The 24,459-nt window shown below is 40.3% G+C and overlaps 1 protein-coding gene across 2 annotated transcripts; it reads right to left on the reverse strand.

The window, feature by feature from the left end:
* On the reverse strand, positions 1-24,407 carry LOC126374396 (iroquois-class homeodomain protein IRX-5-like). Of its 2 annotated transcripts, none has more exons than XM_050021027.1 (7): positions 24,100-24,407; positions 12,799-13,067; positions 11,436-11,609; positions 10,687-10,889; positions 9,733-9,754; positions 8,660-8,793; positions 1-6,320 (listed from the first exon to the last, which is right to left on the reverse strand). In XM_050021027.1, the coding sequence occupies exons 1-6, from the start codon at positions 24,245-24,247 to the stop codon at positions 8,668-8,670; spliced, it is 942 nt and encodes a 313-aa protein (XP_049876984.1). In that variant the 5' UTR covers positions 24,248-24,407; the 3' UTR covers positions 1-6,320; positions 8,660-8,667. The 2 variants fall into 2 exon arrangements, with proteins under 2 accessions (XP_049876984.1, XP_049876983.1); XM_050021026.1 differs by having other exon boundaries at positions 9,601-9,754.
* Positions 24,408-24,459: the final 52 nt, after the last annotated feature.

The following is a 24,459-nucleotide window of genomic DNA, read 5'->3' on the forward strand; positions in this document are numbered from 1 at the left end:
TATAGTGAACGCAGTTTTATTTAGTAACTAAATAAAACTAACTAGTACTTACACACGTATATTTACAGACGGAGCCTAATGCTGCACAAGTCTAGATGCCGTGTTGAATGAACATTATTTAAAAGTTTACATAAGTTCATAGATATGTTCCCAATTGGGCATACATCCATCCCAACATGAACTAAGTAATGACGCTTCATGGAGTGTGCTGAGCCGGTATCCGTGTATTCTTCTTATCGTGTGGGTTGTGAGGTGGAATACCAGCCTCTTCAACCCTGGTGTCAGGGTTATGATTGAGCCGCCAATGGCACCCGACATGGCTCATGTAACGATTACTCACTTTCATCAGTAAATACTGACCGGGACCAACGGCTCAACTTGTTTTCCGAAGCACGGATCATCTTACTTTCGAACAATCAGGTGATTAGCCTGTAATGTCCTAACCAAACTAGGGATCACAAAGTGTTTTTTGTGATATCTCTCCACCGGGATTCGAACCCGGAGCCGTTAGTAGTATGAGTATTAATTTACTCAACATTAAATGCATGCAGTTTGTAAATTACTATTTAAACGTGTAGTAAACATGTTTGTCAAATAATGTACGCGAGAGTAAAACCCTTACGTTAAATTCAACGTTACATGAGTACGATTTAAATCACTTTACGAATGTGCCTTTAGGAACTAATTGACAAATTATCTTTTGTCTCATGCCTAATTAGAAAAAGAAAATAGTTGTACGAGCGTCTAATCCACGGCGTATAAGTTGAACCAAAATGGCGGTCGCAATGGCGCTAGTAACGTCGGTTGTCATGGTTACGTTGTCACTGATAATACGCTAAAACTCGCGCGGGTTAAACCAACTTATGCTGGATTATTCATCGGCCAACGTAAGTGAATCCGCCACAGGCGCCAAACGCGATGTTTTTTTAACTATGTGACTGATTTGCCGCATTCACTACTTGGCCGGGTAAGCTGTCGTCATCACTATAAGTTGGTCTGACCCGTGCGAATTTAACAATCGCCCTAAAGGTTTGTTATTACAATGTAATACAAAAACGCTTTATTGCACAACATTAAAAACAATTACAAAAGTGACTAAGAGAAGCATTGTGCTTCTCGGCGGCCTTATTATTATTATAATCCCTTCTAAAAAGATGTGCTTTCGGATAAGGATGTGCGTTTATATATGTATGGGTGCACGCAAAGCTTATTTAAATCATACATAACAGCAACATTAGACTTGTGCAGCGATGCTAAAACTAAACTACAAGCTAAGAGGTTATTGTACTCAGGTAAAAGAAACTAATACAAAGTTTAGGACGTACTAAAATATCTATAAACAGGAGACGCGTGGCTGAGGACTGTAGCTTGCATTACAAGAAGCATCATATAAGAATAAATGGATTTTTTCTATAAGCTTAAACCCACTTTCCACTAAAATAAAATGTGACAATGTCTAGTACACGCCACCAAAGAGTTCCACAAAAAATATTTGACAATAGAACGTAAATTTCTTCCATTACACTCTTCAATAACTTAAACTGTTTTAATGACATAAAAGCATTCTTATTCACAACAAAACATCGGCGTTGCTCTTAATATAAAACACGATAATTTCCCGCGTTTTAACCTCACATATTTAAAGTTTAGCTTGTCTACAATCGCCATCCTGTCTCGAAGCAGTCACGAGGTACTTAACATAGAAACTTAAACTTTATCATCAGCAAATATAAGCTAGTTGATAACTAGATTCTAAAAACTAAGACATACTGAGTTTTACAAAGTTTCATCTTAGAGAAAAGACCGAAATTGCTTATGAAAGTCAACTCTATTACAAGTCTTTACGCGCAGCTATATTGAAAGACCAAATACCTACGAAGAATGAAGCCGCGTTTCAATTGGCAACATTTGGCGCGCGAAATGTTGCCCAGCATGTTGAAAGTTAGCGAGGAGCTTTTGTTTAACGTTATAAAAATAATAATAAAAAAGTTATCTGTCTACTAACACACGTCTGTCGTCGACAACATGTTACCAGAGGAACTAGTGTTATTACGCGTCACGTCTCTACAACATTTGATGCTCATGCTAAACTAACGAGGCTCTCTAAACATCTAGTTGAGACATGTTGCGCTTCAGCTGGCAACGTCGCGCGCTGTTGTGCAACGTTGCTGAGCGTTACGCGTTGCGCGTTGTTGCCTAGTGGATACAAGGCTTAAATTTTAAGGATAATTGCACATTCCTCTTGCAGTGTTCTTATTCTTCAGGGCTTGCACAAATAGCAACATAATATACATCAATGACACAGTGGATAAAACTAACGTAATTTGAACTGTTTGGGATATAAACATTGGTGCCGATTTGGGCAAGAATGAGCTTAATTTGACAGGACTAAAGTAGTTCCGTCTCTTTCTTGCGCTTATTGCAAGTGAAGGACGGCACTAGTTTAAGAGCTGTCGTAGAACAGGTTTGTGTCCGACCGAATAAGCACCATTAGGCGTCTAAAAATACATATACGGGTCTTTTCTATAAGACAATTGATCAAACAAACGATTACTTATATATAAGTAACAGTATGACTTAGTTATTCCTGATTATATACAATTAATGTAACATAACATTAGGTATTTGTTACTTTACAAATCTGAAAATCAGATATACTTGATAATACAATGATTAAATAATTATATAACTTCTAACAACCTTATTCTAAGATGTTCATTCGACTCTTCTCGTTAGTTTAGGCGACCTGAGGGGTTAAAATGGCCAACATCAAAGCAATTCATCTAAGAAAGCAATATTGCTTTTTGGCATTTGTTTGCATTGCGCACTTACTTTTATATGCGTGAATGTCAAATTGCAATATTGCTTTCTTGGATGAATTACTTCGATGTGGCCATTGTATCCCCCTGAAGGTCTTCCACGAACTCAGCTCAAAATCGGTATTCGTAGGCACTCCATTAAGGCATGACGTCATTAATTTCGTATTATTTTGTTGGCAGTATGATATGCGCGAGTGAGTAAAGCCCTCAAGTACGTATGTCAATTTAAAATACCAAAATGCTCAGCTGAGGCCGAATCGCGTGGAAGAGTCGAGTAGACGTCTTAGAGTAGGGGTGTACATTTTAATGTATAGTATAATGTTGATTTCAACAGCTATTACATAAATGAGAACTAATGATACAGTCTGTTTAATATACAATTTATAAAATTGTTTTTTTTTATATAACTATACTTTGGAGGTGAATACTATTTAATCTATTAATCCTTGTTATAGTTTCCTTTATATATTTTTTTCATGATATATACCTTAAAAAACGTTTAAATAAGGTCATGTCTAGTAGTTTTATAGATAATTATGTATACATAATATTTTGTTGTTTTTTTTAAGGAATTACTCTGAATGTTAACATTACGTACGTGAAATCGCCGTTTAATTCTAATTAACCCCAAAAAATACACGACATTACGGTTCATATGTAGGTATACATATATTATACGATTGCAAACATTAACATGTATACACTTTAGTACCATGTCACATTAAACTTTTTCCTCAAATCTAATCCAGTGTCACTAAAATGTCAAACACGTTAACACGTTAATGCGACAGGGTTGCATACTTTTAAGACACTGTAAAGGGTTGCATACTTTTAAGACACTGTAAAGAGTTGCATACTTTTAAGACACTGTTATTTAAAGAAATAGACACATTTTTACGGCACTTTATTAACCCCAGTAGGCTCTGCACAGCAACCGCGCCGAGCGCGGCGCGAATTATATCGAGGCCTTCGACCAAAAGCCGTTTGACGTCCATCAACGTAGATAGCATTCGTATCGTTTATTGGCCGAAGCGCTCAATATAATTCGCGCCGCGCACGGCGCGGTTTTCATGCTGACCCGGTTACTATAGTGTATACATGATAACCGTTTATGGCTGTATATGTTTCGGATAACTGACTTTTAACTATGTTAACAAGCTATATATCTAAATAGTAAATACTATACTATATTACAATTGGTTATTGCTTTTCTAAATATACATTTAGTAACTGCGTGTACGTTTAGTATATCCAAAATGTATAAAATATACTAGAACATGATAAATATTTCAGTATAATAATGTATAATTTATGTCATATGTTGTATATATGTATTTATTGTTATATATTTTCATGTCATTGCTGAAGACTGTTGCAGTGATGTTAAGTTACATCATGTATAAAGGTCTTCACACACATGCGGTTCGAAGCGGGAGTTGATATAAAACCATGCCGCGGCAATATCGGATTTCCATGTAGAAGGGAATATACAAAATTCCCGCTACCGGATCGCTAATGGTAACGCGTAAATGTGTAGAAACCATCCCATAAACAAATAGAGTCACATTCGCTATGGGGTCTTTCTAAAAAAAGCGTCCGAGCCGTGTTGTAAATACGTATACATTAAGTTATGTAACCTTTTTTACTCCTGATATACAGGGTGTTAGTGACATCGTAACAAATACTAAGGGGGATGATTCAGACCATGATTCTGAGTTAATATCGAGTGGAATTTTGCGTCGCATGTTGTTTTTTTTTTAATTATTTTCAGTTCCATACTTCTGCGACGGAAAATTCCACTTGATATCAACTCAGAAACATGGTCTGAATCATCCATCGTTTTCGTTACGATGTCACTAACACCCTGTATATAATCATCATTATGAAACCAGAAAAGAACAACGTCCCCTCATACTAGTTTCATTTAGCTTACGTCACGACATATTGTCATCTCTTTTTGACACTGAGACAACAAACGTGTTAATACGGTCCCGAGCATTACCATAAACACTTTAGTACCATGTCACAGTAACTTATTTGAAATATTGAAACAGAGACTTCACCAAATGTTAAATATATTAATGGGACAGGGTTCTAAACCACATTTTCGGTGACCGTAAATTCACAACACAAGACTGATAAACCAAACAACCTTACTGAATCCTTATTTTGGACAAAATCGTTAATAAAATGTATTAATCAACCATTTTTTTAAAACAGAATCTTAATATCTATCTCAAAAGTATAGAACACAGTCCTTTACTGTAACTAATATTATATACAATAGTTATAAAATAAATCGATACCTAGAAAGGTACACCGCTTGGTCATAATAAAGAGCTGTCGATAAACTAACCGTCGAATAAGTGTCTGATAGTACACAAGTATTTCCATTTCTTAGATGTATCAGCATTTGACATATATACATAGATAAATATACATATATACTCACGCCCGTAATCTCTAAGGGGGTGGGCAGAGCCACAAATTTAGTTGTTTTGTTCGCGCGGAAATCAAAACTATACTTCTGAACTTCTAAATTCAAATTCCGATGCAAGATGTCTTTCATTACTTATGGCTTTGCCCACCCCATTAGGAATTAAGGGCGTGAGTAAATATATATGTATATTTATATATGTGTGTCAAATTCTGGGAAATAGCATTTGTTTGTGTTCGGATATACGATGACTGCCGAGGGGCAGTATGAACATAAGCACTGAGCATAAGTTGCTCTGACCCGCAAGGGACACGCGGTCAGCTACATATCCTTATAAATGATCAGTGCTCAATGGTGCAAATTCCTGTAAATACCATCTAATTTTATTTTAAGTTATATCTGTCATTTTCTTATCCGCCGAAAAGGAAAAGGACGGGTAATCGACAAGCATAAAATTTATGGAACACACGTCAATTTTAAGGACAAATCTAAAACAACAACCGTCTAAAAATTTTACATCAGTCAATAACCCGACACAGGTAAGTAGACAGCACGTCAAACGGATTGCATACCAGCGACATACCTTTTTGATTCGCCCGGGTTGTTCATTCATTTACTCATTCTTCCTAAAATTAAGAGCTGTGAATCATCCGTCCCTTTCCTTTTCGACGGATATGAAAATGACGGATATAACTTAAAATAAAATTAGGCGGTGTCTGCAGCAATCGGGGCCAATGCAAGACTAGATCTATTATATTCTAGCGTAAGGTGTACTGTTGGAAGCAGTAGTATAACGTCGCCTAGTGAAAACCACGGCACCGTGGTTTGAGCTCGCGTGGGTTACTCCAAACGCAAAACCATCATGAAAGGTCAACTTATTTGATTTTCATTATTAATTTTAACGATTTATTCTCGGGGCGACATAACGTCCAGTGTATAAGATATAAGGGTAGTTAACACCTACAGCAATGGAAGTCTACGCGTCTTCAAACAACATTGGGAGTGGACCGCTACTTCTTCGGTTCTGGCTTGCAGGACGCGCGTTGGTCCTTCGCGTTCGTATTCTGTAATGAAATAGAAAAAAATACGTTTTATTAACTTTTTTTCTTGGCTCGATAAGGCGTGGGTGGATTGTATTGTATTGTTGAGCTATTTCTATTTTGTATGTAATGTTTGAAGCAGATCATCGTTGGGCAAATGGATGGCAAACGTGTGCGAGGAAGGGTGTTGCTGGCAACACAAGTATAAAAATAATTAATATTTTTTGGTATGGCAATGTTGTAAGTCTCGAATGGCCGACGCCTCCCGCGAAAGCGTAAAAGTGTATTTTTTATTAACAATTTAATTATATAGTGAAAAGTAACAATCTGGTGTTTTGCTGCAGTTAGAATTAGAACCCTCGACCTCTCACCATCTACATATTATACAGTCCACACAAACCAAGAGCCGAACAAAAGGCGCCTATGAGGTGGTCTGACATCGTGAAGAAGACGGTGGGCGGCAGCATACAGAGGGCGGTCCACGCAGCATATAGCCGTACCGAGTGGAGAACCATACCCTGTGGTCGCGATCCTCAGCAATGAGGGAACGACGAAGAAGAAGAGATGTATATATGTTTGTAGGTACACATAAACAGCCTATACACGTCCCACTGCTGGGCACGGGCCTCCCCTCAATCAACCGGATGGCTCCACCAACCCGCAGTGGAGGAGCGTGGTGGAGTATGCTCCATACCTGTCCAGTTTGTAGGTATAATTCAACATAGTACTATATAAATATTTGAAGTGTGTTAGGGTCGAAGCAAATGGAATTCCATAGTCTCTGCTTACCCCGATGGGAAATAGGCGGGAGTTTATGTATATATGTATGTACTATTACAAAATATTTGAAGTGTTTGCATCGTTTTCAATGACTTCACAATAAAATTAGTTCAGTGAACTCGGCTACGTCAGCGTAATGCAATCAGAAGGAATAATATGTCATTTCAATAATTAATAACAATTGGAATGCTTTATATGGGTTGTTCTTCTTTTTTATCGACAATGATCTGTCCTTCGTTCTGCTTCTGATAAGTTATGTTTTAGAATTTTATTTCATGTTTTGATTGTCCAAAAATATAGTTATCTTATTATACTCAAAATACAAGCAAAATACTAATCGGTTCCTCAATTAGTTATTAACGTAGCTTGATCGTTTTTCACAAAATTATGTGACAGAGTGGTAAATTGAAATGCTGTCTCCGATGAAAAGGGCCACTCTGTCACAATATTTATTGGAATGCGCCTGCAAAGAAAAGTATATTACCAAGATAAAGAGAACCACTAAATAGTCCTCTACAGACTGAGTTATAATTTTAAAGATGTTAAGTCTTTTTATTGTCGATAAAAAAGAAGAACGACCCATATGATAAACTTCAACGTGATTAATAAAATCCCTGATAGCCCAGTTCGGAAAACGCGTGACTTACATCTTAGTGTCACGGGATCGAATTCCGACTCGGGCTTCAAACCACTGAATTCGACTTTATCACTTTATTCAAAATTCAAATTCAAATTATTTAATTCGGACTGTATCCATATATGTTAGTAACAAACAACTTATATTCTAATAAAATAACTTAAGCTAATACACACGCGCGACCCTTGGCACAGTAGCGTGCAGCTGCATCCAGCGCTTCAGCAGCGGGGAGTCCCACCGGTCTGCTAACACACTCAGGATACTGTTCGAGCTGGCGCGCACGCGGCGCAGCAAGGAGGCGCAACGTTTCCTCATGATGGTATAGAAGCAATTAATTTGCGCCTCTGCAAACATTAATGAGGCGCTGCAATAACGCGGCAGTCCGAACAGCATCCTGAATGCGTTATTATATTGAACACGCAGAGCTCCATAAGTTCGCTGCGTAAAGCTGACCCACAGACCGCACGTGTAGAACGACTGGCAGAACGCTTTGAAAAGCGTCGCCTTTACTTGTTCACTACAACGCGAAAATCTGCGGACCAACTTTATGACTATGAATTCATATTTGGATCATAGTATTAATAATTGATATCATTGGGTTTCCAGGATTTTCCGGTTAATGGCAATAGGCTCTCCCCTTATGACATAGGACTTAAACATAGCTAGCGATGAGTGGGTGTATATTACACCTCTGCCTACCCCTCGGGGATACAGGCGTGATGATTAATAATGTGCCCACTTCTTAGTTTTCATCTCGAGCTCCTCCGTGCTTCGGAAGGCACGTTAAGCCGTTGATCCCGGCTGCATTAGCAGTCGCTAATAACCACCAATCCGCACTGGGCCCGCGTGTTGGTTTAAGGCCCGATCTCCCTATCCATCTATAGGGAAGGCCCGTGCCCCAGCAGTGGGGACGTTAGTGGGCTGATGATGATTATGTTATAGTTACCTCGGGCACTAGACAGGCACCTCCTCCTGTTCCTTCTCTCTCTGGCGCACGGCGACGGCGGTCTCCACCAGCAGGTACAGACACTTGAACTTGTCGCGTTCGCCCTCTGCCGACCCTGTACCGGCTGGCACCACCTGGGACAGATAAAAAAAATATAAAAACATCAAGGGCGCTAAAAAGGCCACATTCAAGCAACATTGTTATTTAACATTTGTTGACAACGCGCACTTATTTTTACATGCGCAAATGTCAAATAGCAATACAGATTTTTAGATGAATTGCTTTGGCCTGTTTAACCCCCAGATATCAAAAAATGTCAGTAACATATTCGTAGTATACTTTTTTTTCTGTTGGAGAGAATAAAAAACATCGAAATCACATAAACTTCGTTTTTATGTGATGTGCGGATGGGTTTAAGTGTGTGTGGGTTTGTGCGTGTATGTCTGTGAAGTGTGGGTGGGTTTGAGTGTGTGTGGGTTTGAGTGTGTGTGGGTTTGAGTGTGTGGGTTTGTGTGTGTGTGTGGGTTTGAGTGTGTGTAGTGTGTGTGTGTGATGTGAGGGTGGGTTTGAGTGTGTGTGGGTTTGTGTGTGTGTGTGTGTGTGTGGGTTTGAGTGTGTAGTGTGGGGGTGGGTGGGTATGTGTGTGTGTGTGTGTTGTGAGGGTGGGTTTGAGTGCGTGTGGGTTTGAGTGTGTGTGTAGTGTGGGGGTGGGTGTGTGTAGTGTGGGGGTGGGTGTGTGTTGTGTGGGGGTGGGTGTGTGTAGTGTGGGGGTGGGTGTGTGTGTGTGTGTGTGATGTGAGGGTGGGCTAGCATGTGTGTAGTATGAGTGTGAACATGCACGCGTATGTATGCGCCGTATCGAGCCTGCAAGCAACCACGCGGTTTGTGTGTGTGTGTTAGTGTGTGCATGTGTGCCCCCCCCGCGTGCGTGGCGCGTGTACCTGCAGGCGGCGGCGCAGCGGGTGCGGCAGCTGCGGCAGGTGCGCCAGCTGGGGGTGCCAGCCGCCCGGGCCGCTGCCGCCGCCGCGCGCCGGAGACCCGCCCGGGGCCTCCTCTGACTCTGAGGTACGCACCGTTACTACTGCTGCTGTGCTCCTGTTGGAGGAAACAGATTACTTGGTCAGTGGTTTATACAACGGTACGATAAATTGTGATCTTGAAGTATGAAGAAAATGAACGCGTGAACGCGCGATGTCGCGGACAGTAGTTTTAACTGATACATTACTATGCTATTGAACGTCATAACACTGGCTTACATACTTTGAGAGATCTAACTTTTACCGCGCATTAAAGCTATTGTAAAATGTTATCTACATTGAAATCTAAACACTAATGAGGATAAAAACTAGAAGCTCAAATGTAGTGAGTTAGTTGAGTGTTCCTAAAGTTTGATAGTTCTCCGTTCTATATTGTCCAGCTAAAACTCGTGATAAATTGCTATAAAATGTTGAGCAACATAGAGTGTATCCCGTCTGGCGGATGAGTTATGAAAAAGAAAAGCAGCCAGTTGGAAAAAAGGCTTAGATAAACTTATTATTGATTAAAAAAATCTAGGGTTTCTTCTTTCAGATCTTTAGGGAATAAAGTAAGGGGAGTCTGGGCCCTTTACAAGTGTTATATTTATTCCCTAAAGGGTCCAGACGCCCCTTACACACTAGGATTTTGCAGTTAAACACTGCGCAAAGGGTTATAGTGTAAAAATATAACCAAAGCAATATGTTTGTTTACTCTATATAGTATGGAAAACTGTCAAAATTTAAGAACACTCAACAGTAGCGACACCTGATGGGAAAAATAGACAGTTTTTATCCTCATTGTACTGAACTAGTCATTCTGTGTAATAGTAGGTATATACATTGTTTTAAGGTTACGCGGTTATTATCATAATTAAAACACATAATAACGGGTTCTTACCGCGTTTAAAGTAGGGATATGAGACTCCCGATATTAACCAAGCAATATCGAGAGTCTCATATCCCTACTTTAAACGCGGTAATTGTGTTTTAAGTAGGTATGTGTCAACGTACCCTCTGGCGGCGGGGTGGAGTTCCTTATCCTCAGGCCCGTATCTGATGACGGACTGCCAGACAGACGGGTCGTACTTGACCTCCTCCTCGCTGATGGCGCTGGACGAGTATCCCTCCTCGGCGTCAGGTATCTCGTCTCCGTCGCTCCGGTAGACCAGCAGACCGTCGCTGTACTCGTGTTCTGCACTGCGCTCCACGTCGCCCTGGAAAAGGAAATTGAATTTTACAAAAGGAAATGCCACTTATTTTCTTGTAAACAGTTATTCCAGTGTGGTTTCATGTGTGTGGTTTCCAGGGTTTGTGCCCGGTTAATGGCAAAAGGCCCGCCCTACAGAGAATCACACTTATGTCCCTATGGGGTAGACATACACTCTCTCTTCGCCAGCTATTTATGAGTCCCATTTTATTACATGGGGGCGAGCCACATTCATGCATTTTGCTATTGTATTGATCTTAGGGTGGTATTAATAAACCAATCTCAGCATTGAGACTGTCCTCAAGATCATGTCAATGTGACAGTTCTCATATAAAAACAGGGACTTGAGTATGATCTTGAGGGCAGTCTCAGCTGAGATTAGTTTATTAATACCACCCTTAGACTGCCTTGTATTTCTAGATTAAAAGATTATAATTTATCTATAAAGAATAAGTAAAAATAATTTTGAAATAATTTATTTTTCCCGACTCCATAGATATCTATGACCCAGTCATCTAGCTTTGTGTGAGTATATGTTGGTACATGTACTGACCTCGAGCTCCCCGTCCCAGGTGACAACGACGCCGCCGGAGCCGCCAGGCGTGGACGCGGTCCCGGGCTGCTTGCGCCCGCGCCGCGAGATCGTGTAGTGCAGCGGGTCGTGGCCCTCACGGCGGATCATCTCGGGCAGGATGCGCCGACGCGCGTTTATGAACCAGTTGCATACCTGCCAGGGATAAATACATCAATCTAGGTTATATAAAAGGCAGCAATAGAATTCTCGTTTAAAAAGCCAGGTTAATAGTACTCTAAATCGACGAGCTTGTATGCACTATGCGGCGCAGTTTAAGTGCGTACATTTACTATTTATAAATATACCTGCAATACATTAACATAAATTTTATGCCTGTCGATTATGTAGTGTGTACCTCCACACCTATATTATATGCAAGTGCTCTATATCTCTCTATGTTATATACCACATTAACAGATAGACAATAAACGACCGTCTTAGAAGACACACGTCTCTTATTTAACTCCACAACTCCGGCGTCCCACAGTGCATGGCGACCCTGCCAGGATACCCGTCCCTTTCCTTTTCATTGAATAAGTTTCGTTTAGTTATCGAAAATGACAGGTATAGCTTAAAATAAAATTAGATGGTGTATACTGGAATCGGCAGCAATACCGGGTTCTTACCGCGTTAAAATCAGAGACTAGCGAGAGACATCCCTTGATCACGGCACTTCCAACAGTGTTGAAATATCGGGAGTCTCATCTTCGGGAGTTGTGTGCATTTTGTGTTGATAATAGAATCTAGGTTTGCTCTTGGCCCAGACTTGCCCGAAGCAATTGACGAGGCCTAAGATGGAGCTCGCCCAGAAGGTGCCTGTTCACTCTGGTCTTAAAAGCACCAGAGTTATATGCATTCGGAAATACAGAAGACGGCAGAGAATTCCACTCCCTAGCAGTGCGCATTGGGGTGGTATGAACGGAGTATTTGGGCAGGTTGCGGCGTCGCTTGCAGATGGCGTTGATGACTAAGAGAGTCAGCGAATAATGGCAGCGGTGGCAGGACGAGTGGCAGGAAGAGTGTTTACATACTCGCGCTGCACACTTACCTGCTGGCTTTTAGTTATCGTTTGCTATAAGGTTTTGCTATCATCCTATTTTTTTTAATTAATTGTACGCAAACAAACAAAAGAAATATACAAAGAAAACAGACAGTACAGATTATCTCTAAGAAAAAGATTTCTTCCAGCTGACATATGTAACAAGGAGACAAGCAGTGTATAATACTGTAGATTGACATACCTATGCATAATTTTTTTATGAAATTACATGAACAAATATACCTACTAATATAAAACTAAGACATCCTACTTCGGAAAATGACTATAAAATGCTCATTTTACCTGCAACACTGTCAAATTAGCCTCCTGACTTAATGTAAGCTTCTCAGCATCACTGGGATATGCGTTGTACCGGTGATCGTAGAGCCACCTCTTCAGTATCTTGACGGAGTGTTTGGGAAGGTTCCCGCGGCGCTTGCGCACGGCGATGCCGCGCGGCGGCGCGTGGCCCGGCACCAGCACGAGGCTGGCGCGCCGGGAGCGGTCAGCCTCGCCGTCTGTGCCGCTCTCATTCTCATCTGTAGACGATGTCGACGGGAAGCGGTCTCGGGCTGCCAACAAAGTATGTAAGTTACTATAACGCCTCGGAATTGTGAACTGTGGATGGATTTGCTCAGTAGGGTTAACATGCGCAACGTAGGCGCAACGTGATAAAATTTTGTCACGGTCATTTTATCGATCCTGACGATGTAATTATGTCGATTAGTATTAATATGTGTACCCAAATAAGTCATGTCGTTCTGACACCATAATTGCTGAGGTTGGTCATCCATCTCACAACCAACACGATAGAAGTAGTTGCTAAAATAACCATCTCTGACAGACAGACAAACAAACGAACCGACGGATAGAGTCGCTAGCGTAAGTAAGACAGAAGGAGTCACAGCACCGACACATCCTGGACACTTCATACAAAAAAACCTTGTTTATACAGGCACTACACATTAACGTTATCGTACACGCGCATCTGTATGTGTAACGTCTGACACCCATACGATCGAAGACTAAAGTAAGACCGAGGGGGGTGAGGTAAACCTAGCTCAGCCGCTGGCGGGAAACGGAGAGTTACCGTTCTATACGGAGTATTATTCCTTATTCTACGATAAGGGTTCCATTTTCCCGTTTTCGTTAGGAACCCTAAAAGTAAAGAAAGCGCAACTCAATTTCGGTTATTGAATGTATAATATTGTCGTATATCCCACTCTGCATAGGCCCGCTGGGAACCGAATCTCTCTGTATGAATACTCAATTTTATTACATACTGTACAACGCAAACGTCTTTCTTATTGGAATAAACATTGCAAGTAGGTTAAACGGGAGAAGATTATTGTTTTTATCACGAATGCGCAGTTGTTTTGGTATAATATTTTAACTGGCCTCCCCTCGATCAACCAGTGTCAATCAAAGGGAGTATGGAGCATACTCCACCACGCTGCTCCACTGCAGATTAGTGGAGATGTTTGAGCTAGTAGCCCAGGATGAACAGCTTAACGTGCCTTCCGACGGACGGAATCGTCTACTTTCCGAACTATGTAAATTCTCTAGAATCTAGATTTAAGCCTGCAATGAATGCCCTAGCCAAACAAAGGACAAGTCTCATAAATCATTCGAAAATTAAAAATAGCATAAAGTGATTTCGACAATGTCCCCTTCGGGAATCGAACCCGAACTTCCACTTCAAGCGCCCAACGCTCTACTACTAGGAGGCTGTTACAACATTACTTAAAAGTAATGGCTTGGAAAAGCAATATTTTACGGAAGTTATTGCATTATATTTTCGGATCTAAAAAAACATCGAGTGGGCCATAAATGTGTCTACATCAACATCATATGATAAAGCACATTTGAAAACAAAAAAAATGTTCGTCCGGCTTCGATGTTCGTAAATGTACAGTCATTCGCAATTTCAATGAGGGTGTCATAATAAAAATAATACAACCAGCCTATTACAGTCCTACACACACATAAATCGCGCCGGTATCCGAATCGGGGTGGACAGAGCCACAATTTTACACACCTTTTCTGTTTTTACTTAGTAAGTACGTTAAATGAACCTCCCGAGACTAAGTTTGGTTGGTAAGTCGGTGATTGACACACAATCCATTTGAGAAGAACGTACTAAAAGTCCGGGTTTGACGAATCCCGAGAAACGCGAGTTTACGTAACTTAAGCATTACTTATGCACACCTACACCGTTTAGCCTTTGGCCTAATGTAAAGCGCAATACACACCAAAGCCGCCGGCCCGCCGACACAACCCGGCCGCCTCACGTCGGCAACGTGCACCCGCCGACATTTTTGCCGACATGTCGGCGGCTTGCGTAACGGCCTTGCAAATAAAAACTGCATGCAGTTGCCCGGCGGCTACTGATGTATAAATTACTATAGTAAGTAACATCTAGTAAACAATTGTTGTCCTTGTCAAATCGAATGTCAATTTCAAAATAAGTATACTCTTAGAATAGGGTAGTTTCCAACTAGCCAAATCAGTTAATTTTTACTAAACTTCAAAACGCGAAATTACTATGGAATTTGTATGAATAAGCACACTGTGACGTCATAGAAAACCGTGCTAAACTGTCGGACTTATTGTTACTTTTTTCTTGATTGAAATTCGTAAATAAGTTAAATAGAAAAATAAAATGTTTTACGTTAATTTTAGATCTGTCTTTATTAAGTAATCAGAATTTCATAATTTATCTTGAACCTAGTACACGATCCAATTGTTTTTGATTCGAAATGCTAATAATGATTATGTGTATAATGTGTTACATTGTATGCCTATATGGCGGGATATAGCTGGATGAAACAATTTATAATTGATATGAACGCCTATACTGTACCTATGATCCACAATAAATATATTTCATTTCAAAAGTGTGTTGCGCCTATAGAGGTTTACCTCATTGCCGGGGACACTTCAATTTTCTGACTTGCAATGAGTGAACTCACCAACTAGCCTCAGTTCATACAAAACACCTAGTTTTACACAGACGCTACACATTGGCGTTATCCTACCCGCGCATCTGTGTGTGTGACGTCTGATGCTCATACGACTGAAGACTAAAGTAAAACCGAGGGGGGGTGAAGCAAACCTAGCTCGACCGCTTTCCTTATTTTATTTCGCTTACAAAAAGTTGCCGACCTATTCTGGCGAGCCGGCGGGTTTGGTGTGTACTGCGCTTAACTTTACCTACTTGACAAAAGAATAAATTATTGTGTAGACAACATCAGGCGACCTCTGTAATGGCTAGACAGTCTAGACACCTTGAACAAAGAGCAGACACGAATCTAATCACTTCGATGGAGTCTTTGAACTGCTTACGTCATATAAGCTCACGACTATATCCTAATTGGGGTAGTCAGAGGCACATCCATCGTAAGATGAACTAAGTACCCTATCCACACCTCATCGAGTTTTCTGTTAGAGGAACGTGATAGGTGGTGAGCCGTATCGCCGTCTATAATGGTCTTGCCAACTGTGTTAGTGAAAACTGCACTTAGGATAAATTAATAACTCATTGGTGTAAATCCGGTACCGGGGTTGGAACCGGCGCTCTCCGTTTGAGAAGCAAGCAGTACCACAGTACCATAGTGAGTGAAAACTTGGTGGTATATTGGTATAACGTACTATACATAGACTAGCAACACACCTGTATGCCCGAAAGGTTAGCTAGGGGTGTATAGTATACAGGGTGTTAGTGACGTCGTAACGAAAACTTTGAGGGATGATTGAGACCATGATTCTGAGATGATATGAAGTAGAATTTTCCGTCGCAAAAGTATGGAACAGAAAATAATAAAAAGAAAAACAAAATTTTCATGAATTTTCCGACGGAAAATTCCACTTGATATCAACTCAGAATCATGGTCTGAATCATCCCCCTCAGTTACTCTTATAATAAACGTTTCTTTCTTTCTTTCGAATTTTTCATCGCAAAAGTATAGAATTGAAAATAATTTAAAAAAACTAAAAAAAAAATCATGAATTTTGCGACGGAAAATTCCACTTGATATCAACTCAGAATCATGGTCTGAATATTCGTTACGATGTCACTTACCTACACCCCGTATACAGGAGTTACAAGTTTTCGCATGTAAAAAGTTAACACCCTCTCTCACACACACCATACACTTGTACACAAACATACTCCACACAGACACCATATCATGTTATGTTATTTCCTTCTTCTGGCAAGTGCCAGAAGAGTTAGTTTACCCTTTTTACTAAACTAACTTACTTATGATATACTTAATTACTGAGATTATTAATAATACCTACCAATTTGTAGTACGTGGTAACTTGTAAAGGCTGTTCTATTTTTAAATAATTCTGTTATTTAAGTATACTATCACTGTAACTTGTAAGTACCCAAATAAAATAAAAATAAAAAATAAATTAACTACAGGACCATAGTGCATGTTGAGGTAAGCTAAGCATATTTACGCAGCTAACTATACCGTTTAGCCTTTGGACTGATATAAGTTTACGAAATTCATGCGTCAACGACATATCCAGGTCGCGTGTGTTTGCGCAAATGCTTACACGAGCGTTTTTACCCGACATCAGGGCAGCTTTGGAATTAAATCTTTTGTCGTTTTGCATGCGAAAAATACATCCACAAACACATGCGTGTTTCCCACCGGGGTAAGCAGAGACTATGGAATTCCATTTGCTTCGAATCTGACACATTTCTCTTGCTTCCTTCACATTCATTAATCGTTTCATACACGCACGTTGGTTCAGAGTAGATCGTACTGAACCTTTTCTAAGGACATCTCCAATTTGGTCAATGTATGTCGTTCTAGGTCTTGCTCTGCCAGCCCTACTATCAACCTTCGCCTTGTATACCGCTTTCGTAATCCTATTATCATTCATCCGCTCTGTGTCCAAACCAACTTAACATTTCCTTCTCAATCTTAAGTCACTATACCGTCTTTTACCCCACATCTCTCAGTTTAAACTTGTTTACACGCTTCTCTTGCGCTAATGTCAGACAGAGAGCTCGGTGAGGTGTGAGTACTTAGTTCATCTTGCGATGGATGTACCTCTGACTACCCCAAATGGGATATAGGCGTGAGCTTATGTTATGTTGTTATTGTATAATGTATAAAGTAGAATATCTTTAGAAGTAGTGCGATATTACTATATTATAATGCCAATGTGTCCTAAGAGTTTGCTTACTATGGCATACGACCACGGCTATCTTCTAAATATCACTATTCGGAAGAATTTCAGAGGAACATACGTATCTACATGTTTCGTACTTTTTGAGCGTGATTTCTTCGAAGTTGGGTTTTAGTTTTTAAACTCATATTTTTTTCTATCGAAGTAATCCCTCGCTCCGAAGGTTATTGTCTTGACATTGTTATACAAACACGTAAACAGATGCGCGTCGCAAGTTGCTAGGAAGCGGTGTGGGGATGCAGGGGGGCGAAGGGGGATGGTGGGGATCGATAGGGGTGAATGGCCTGTGTGACGCAAGCACCAAGGCCGCATTTACGCCGGGCCTTTGCCAAATGTTGACCGAGGTTAGGATTAAGTTTCTTAACTGCGAATTGGATAGTTTCCTAGGTCAAAGATAAATTATGAAATTCTGACAAAAATAAAGACAGACCTAAAGGTGACAAAAAACGTTTTCTTTAAATGAATTTTAATAAGGATAAATGTAATAATAAGTGCGACATTTTGTCACGTTTTTCTATGATGTAACATGTTGCTGTTTTATACAAATTCCATACTAGTATTTTCGTGTTTTAACTTTTAGTAAACAGTAACTGATTTCGCTAGTTGGAAACTACCCTACTCCCTTGTCCGTGTACGTTTGTTTAATAAATAAATATATAAGGATGTCACGCCCGCATCGTCTAACAGGGTTGGTTGAGCCACAAGTGTGGTAATAGACTTTAAGATCGTCATGATAATGCTACCCTGGACTAAGACGCATAATGGGCCATCTTAAAGTCTAAATGCGGAAAATAGAGCCCACTAACATAACCCTGGACTGAGAGCATCTAGGAGTGAAGGAAAAACAGAATTCTAAAACAAGTTTTTATGGCTCACCACCTACCACCCTGGTCTAACAGAAAGCTCGGTGATGTGTGGGTACCTACTTATTTCATCTTGCAATGGATGTGCCTCTGACTACCCCAATTAGGATATAATCGTGAACTTATGTGTCTGGTAGAGATATGCGTTCTAACAGACGATGGAGATTTGATAGTCATTTCACTTACACCTGCATATAGGAAAACAAATACAGTAATAATGTTCAAAACACGTTCTGAAGATAACGTACCAAATTGGTAATACGCCCAAGTGGGATAACTTCTTAATTAAGATAATAGATGAACTATTTACTAACGAAATCATTAAAAAAATCATAACATTATAGCTATTATTTCTAAATGTACACTCGAAGCAGGGTCTGCCCCAATTGGGAGGAGGACGTGTGATTATGTTATGCAAAATAGCCTATGATGCAGACTGTTTATGTTGTGGAGATAAAGCGAATATCAAAAAGTAGCACGTACCTAAACATATTCAGCAATTCACCTACAAAAACACGGGCCAGTGTTCCCGTTAGAACAATAAAAATAGTACACGCGTCAAATTAGCACAGTTTGAAGGGAGCCAAGTATTCGTGACCCCAGCCATTGTTGAAACGACGCGGGCGTTACTTTACCAATGTTAACTGACTTAAGTGCTTCATTTAGGGCATGCATACTTTGTACATAAAGTCACGCCCGTAATCTCTAAGGGGATGGACAGAGCCGCAAGTCTTGAGACTTTCAGACACTCATCATCATCTCCCTAGCATTATCCCGTTTATCACAGGGTCCGCTCACCTAACCTGAAGATTTGACAGGTCCGGTTTTTTGCAGAAGCGACTGCCGCGACTGACTGTCTGACCTTCCAACCCGCGAAGGGAAAACCAGCCCAGATACCTCTGAAAATGCATTTCTCGGGAATGTGGGTTTCCTCACGATGTTACTTGATGTGTGATGACTTTCAGATTCTTGATATTAATTTGCGTTTAAGGTATACGTGACTTTTACGCGGCACTTATGGCGGAGCGAAAACTAACGTATTCAACCAGCTTATATTCCCGACTGAGGGAGTGAGTATTAGAAATATCAGTCGGTAACCATTTATGTCACTGACAATAATCAGTAATTGAATATGTAGATATAGGTACGTTCTTCATAGTTTCATGTACATTTCCAACTTTTGAAATAGTATTTATCAACATAGTAGCTGGACAATTGATCGACTAATCTGCTTTCTCAGGCCGACTAATCGACCAGTCGGCTAGTCGGCCGTAGTCGGCGGATCTCTAGTGTACATAATATAGGTTTTTTTATGCTCCGAAGCACAAATACTTTAGTTGAGTGTACCTAATTTGAATTTCATTTAGACGCAAAACTTAGAATGCAACACGTAATGTACAGTTAAGAATCTGCTTCGAGATTTTATGTACATAAGCAGGTACCTACATCTTCGTAAGGCCCAGATTTACAGACACAATAGTTAAACAATGGTGTTTGGATTTTAAAACAACATTAAGCCTTAAGAACTCTAGTTGGGCAGCGACTGGCTGGTCTCCGGCCTTTCATGGAATGACGTTTTTATTTCTCGATACGTTTTTTGTCATGTTGTTGGCTTTCGGCGGTGCTCACTTGCAGTTATATTTTACATTATACTTCATTGGATTTTCTCTTATTAAGTATTTCAGTATTGCCCTCTAGGTAAATTTTCACTAAACCCTGGCCTTTTTTGGTGAGCTGCGGCACCCACCTTTATGTTTTCCAACTAAATATTAATGTGTGTAAAAACCTGGCACCTTTGAACCAGGTACGAGAGGGGACGGTATTTTACACTGACCTGCAGTGTTTGTGCAATAATGTATGTGTGTCGTAGGTATTAGCTACACTTTTTTTTAGTTTTATTACCTATTATCACAAGCCGCAGAGCAGTAAGTCCGTTACACCTTACGTCTATTTCGATTCATGATTTTACGTTTTACGAAGTGTTTACAACCGTGTATATTATTAACAAACTGTAAACATTTCAACACCTATCTCACAACTTATGGATTCTAGAAGCGTGGATGACCTAGATGCGCATCTCATCTCCTCTGCACTTCGAATAGGATGTTTCGTAAGCGAAACGGTTCCATATTTGTTGGACTGAGAGCGAATAAAAACATAACATAAGCTCATTGAACAACGGCCTCTGTGGTCCAGTGGTTTGAGCGTTGGGCTCACGACCCGGAGGTCCCGGGTTCAAATCCCTGTCGGGACATATCACGATAATCACTTTGTGATACCTAGTTTGGTTAGGACATTACAGGCTGATCGCCTAACTGTCCGAAAGTAAGATGATTCGTGCTTCGGAAGGCACAATAAGCCGTTGGTCCCGGTTACTACTTACTGATGTAAGTTAGTAGTTGTTACATGAGCCATGTCGGAGGCCTTTGGTGGCTCAATGGTAACCCTGACGCCAGGGCTGAAGGGGTTGATAATCCACCTCTCAACCCACACGATAGAGGAAGACGAGAAGAAGAGCTTAGGAGGGTTACACAAATGTCAAATAGCAATATTGATTGTTTAGATGAATTGCTTCGATGTGGCCTTTTTAAACCCCCAGGACTATATTCCAAATTAATTAAGTACTTACCTGCTTTCTATAAGACCAACGCAAAAATAATATAGATGGCGCTGTATACTTTTCACAACAAAACCTATACCTATACCTGTAACCTATTTTCTCATTCCTTCATTCATAATTATTCATAAATGGAATGTGTCCGGATTTTTACAGAATTTGGTAGTTTCCTGATTACTAAAGACAGATCTAAAGGTGACAAAAAACCGACTTAGGGATTATGTCCCTTCTAACATGTTGGACCATTATTATGGATGATGAGCTGATCACCTATCACCATCATCACTAAGAGCCACGCTCTTGTCGGTGTAGCATTCTCCATGCTACTTATTAGGGAAAAATAGGGCAGTGGTCTCACTCTTGCATTCCGCCCCGCAGTACTTTGTCTGACGCGAGTGTGATGGCGCCCAGAGTCATCATCATCATCAGTCCATTAACGTCCCCACTGCTGGGGCACGGGCCTTCCCTATGGATGGATAGGGAGATCGGGCCTTAAACCATCACGCGGGCCCAGTGCGGATTGGTGGTTATTAACGACTGCTAATGCAGCCGGGACCAACGGCTTAACGTGCCTTCCGAAGCACGGAGGAGCTCGAGATGAAAACTTTTTTTTTTGTGGTCACCCATCCTATGACCGGCCTTTGCGAAAGTTGCTTAACTTCAACAATCGCAGACCGAGCGCGTTTACCGCTGCGCCCCGAGCTCCTCAACCAGAGTAGTCTATTTCAAAGCTGTAGCTAGGACTCCTGTCCTCCACCTCTGAATAGTACTGCTACCCTCTGTCAGGTTCCAGGTTACAGTCCTTGTGACTTGCCCCTTCTGTCCTGCATTACTGTGCCGATAGTTCCCACCATATGCAAAATCTTTATGTCTGCATGTTGTGTTCTGACTCTAGACCTTATTTATTAAACTACCCAATCGGAATCAGCCAGTGCACATCGGATGGATGCGGTAATTATCACGTTAAATCTGAACGTCGCCATCTATATTATTTTTAAGAAATATAGCCTGGAAAGTCCCTGGGTTCTGAGTTTAAGTATGTATCTATGTATGTGTATGACGAACGCGACAGGTCTTTTGTTTCATTCATGGGAAAAATGAGAATGCTCTCATCTTACATAATACGGAGCCTTACTTAAATGGAAATGGTATCGTAAAACAATTGTTGCTAGGCAAAAAAAGACAAGGTTATCATATCGACAATTCGGCAACCCACTTCGTACCACGTAATATAAACACATAGGTAGGTAAGCATAAACACATAGGTAGGGTAGGCACTTACAAGTTCAAAAAATCAAACTTCCCTTGAGGGCCTCCCAAGTAACAATAGCTTAATAAAAGGGGGTTTGGATTTTAAAAGGACTTTGGACCTAAAACATAGTGATTACATTCTCTTTGCTTACATAACCTTGTTAATACTTAAGATTGGTACTGTATCAAGTTTAAAAACCAAACTAGGTAGAAATATAAATAAAATCTTCGTCCCTCTGATGTGCTATAGTTTTCAGTTTGATTCCCTACTTCACAAACAAAATGATGTCAAAGTTTATACCACGTTGAACACACCGGTTCTCGTCTGAAACAAAATGCTTTTTTTCCTAATAATTTGAAGTAATTTGTAATAATTTGTTTGAACAGGTGTTATATTATGATCTTAAACATAACAATTATCATTTACCAAACTTCAAAGAACAAGGGTTCTCATTTAGATAACTTTTTGTATGAAATCACAAATTATATGTAACATTTACCGCAGCATACATTAAAACATTCCCAATTAATAAGTAACAGATAGTAAATACCATGGCTGGCTTCGGACAATACAAGTGGAAATAAGCGGGGTGAAGCTATACAGGTACAAATACAAGAAAATACAAAACATTTGAATAGAGCTCCTTATCTATAATACCGGAACTGAAGCTGTCGCCGGCAGATAGTCGTACGAAGACATTGCATTTCATTTTAGCAAACGTAGGTTTTTGTAGTGGAGTCAAGAGTTAATTTTATTGTAACAACAAGAAATTGTTATCATTTTGAAATGTAGATCGTTGATACCGTGTTACAGTCACCTTTGTTTATTCAAAATGACGCTATTATGTATAAACATTTATGACATGATAAAATTAGTTTATTATAAATAAAATAAAATAAATAAATAAATAAAAAGACCTAAGCTATATATTTTTTTCCAATAGGATATTTTCGTCGCGAGTGTACTTGAAAAATAACAACAAAGTGACAGCAGCGCCCCCTGGTGTGGCGCGTGACCGAACTAAACAAACACGATCGACCGCCATCTTGTCCTCACTGACTTGACTTGACCGCTGTCATTTTTCTGTCATTGCGACATTTTATAAAAGTCAGCCGGAATCCAATAATAACAATAACAAACTTTTGACAAATACAATCACAAAAGCAAATCTATCTGCCGCTTTTATTTAGCATATCACTGATTTACCAAAAACATATTGATCGATCATATTACATTACGTAGCGTCCGATCTAAAAATAACCACAGCACGTGCCAGATTGGGCTTCCTATATTTAATTTTACGAGTGCATTATGTCAAAGTAGACAAGAAAATGGTTTTACATGATCTCCTATCTTTTATTCGTTAAATAACCGCAATATCGCGGCAAAGTAATACGTGAGCGAATGCATATTGATAAAGCTTGCGGTCAATGTGGCGTGTTGGCGCCATTTTACTTTTGCGAGATCGCGTTCCCTGGTGACGTAACACAACCAAATTCCATCCCTGATTATCACTAGGCATTCGTTATTGGGAAATTAAAGGATTTTATTGTGATTTTGTCCCGATAAAAGCGTTGTTTTTGTGTAAATGTCACCTTGACATACGTATGTCAAATTTGACAAGCATGGCGGAAACGTGGCGTCGTTTTGAACCGGCTTCTTACCTCCAGGAGACATTGATTGTTGTCTGTTTGCAACACGAGCGTCTCGGATAATCTCTCTTGTTATTTCTCTCACATCCCGACGCTGCTGATACGCCATTTCGGGCCGGTCGCGTTGCTCTTGTGCTATACCGGCCGTAGGAGGTAACATCGTCACTTTTCAATCCATGCGAGCACTAATTTTGACACTTTGTCACTCGCAGAAGTCGTAAAATGATCACCAAAACAAAGAAACAGTCAATATTATTATTTATAAATCCAAAAAGAAAATAAACTCTCAGAACAACGCACAGCAAAACGAACTCGCCGCAACTGACTGACGTTTGGTTTGGTGGGGGGGGGGGGGGCAGAGGGAGGACGGAC

This window comes from Pectinophora gossypiella, chromosome 17 (assembly GCF_024362695.1).
Source record: "Pectinophora gossypiella chromosome 17, ilPecGoss1.1, whole genome shotgun sequence".
Taxonomy (NCBI): Eukaryota; Metazoa; Arthropoda; class Insecta; order Lepidoptera; family Gelechiidae; genus Pectinophora; species Pectinophora gossypiella.

Coding starts and splice junctions, on each gene's coding strand:
- LOC126374396 (XM_050021026.1), bottom strand. CDS start 24,247: ATGTTACCTCCTACGGCCGGTATAGCACAAGAGCAACGCGACCGGCCC. Junction 11,610..12,798: donor CTAATTTGACAGTGTTGCAG/GTAAAATGAGCA, acceptor TATCCCTGGCAG/GTATGCAACTGGTTCATAAA. Junction 9,755..10,686: donor CTCCACCCCGCCGCCAGAGG/GTACGTTGACAC, acceptor TTCCTCCAACAG/GAGCACAGCAGCAGTAGTAA.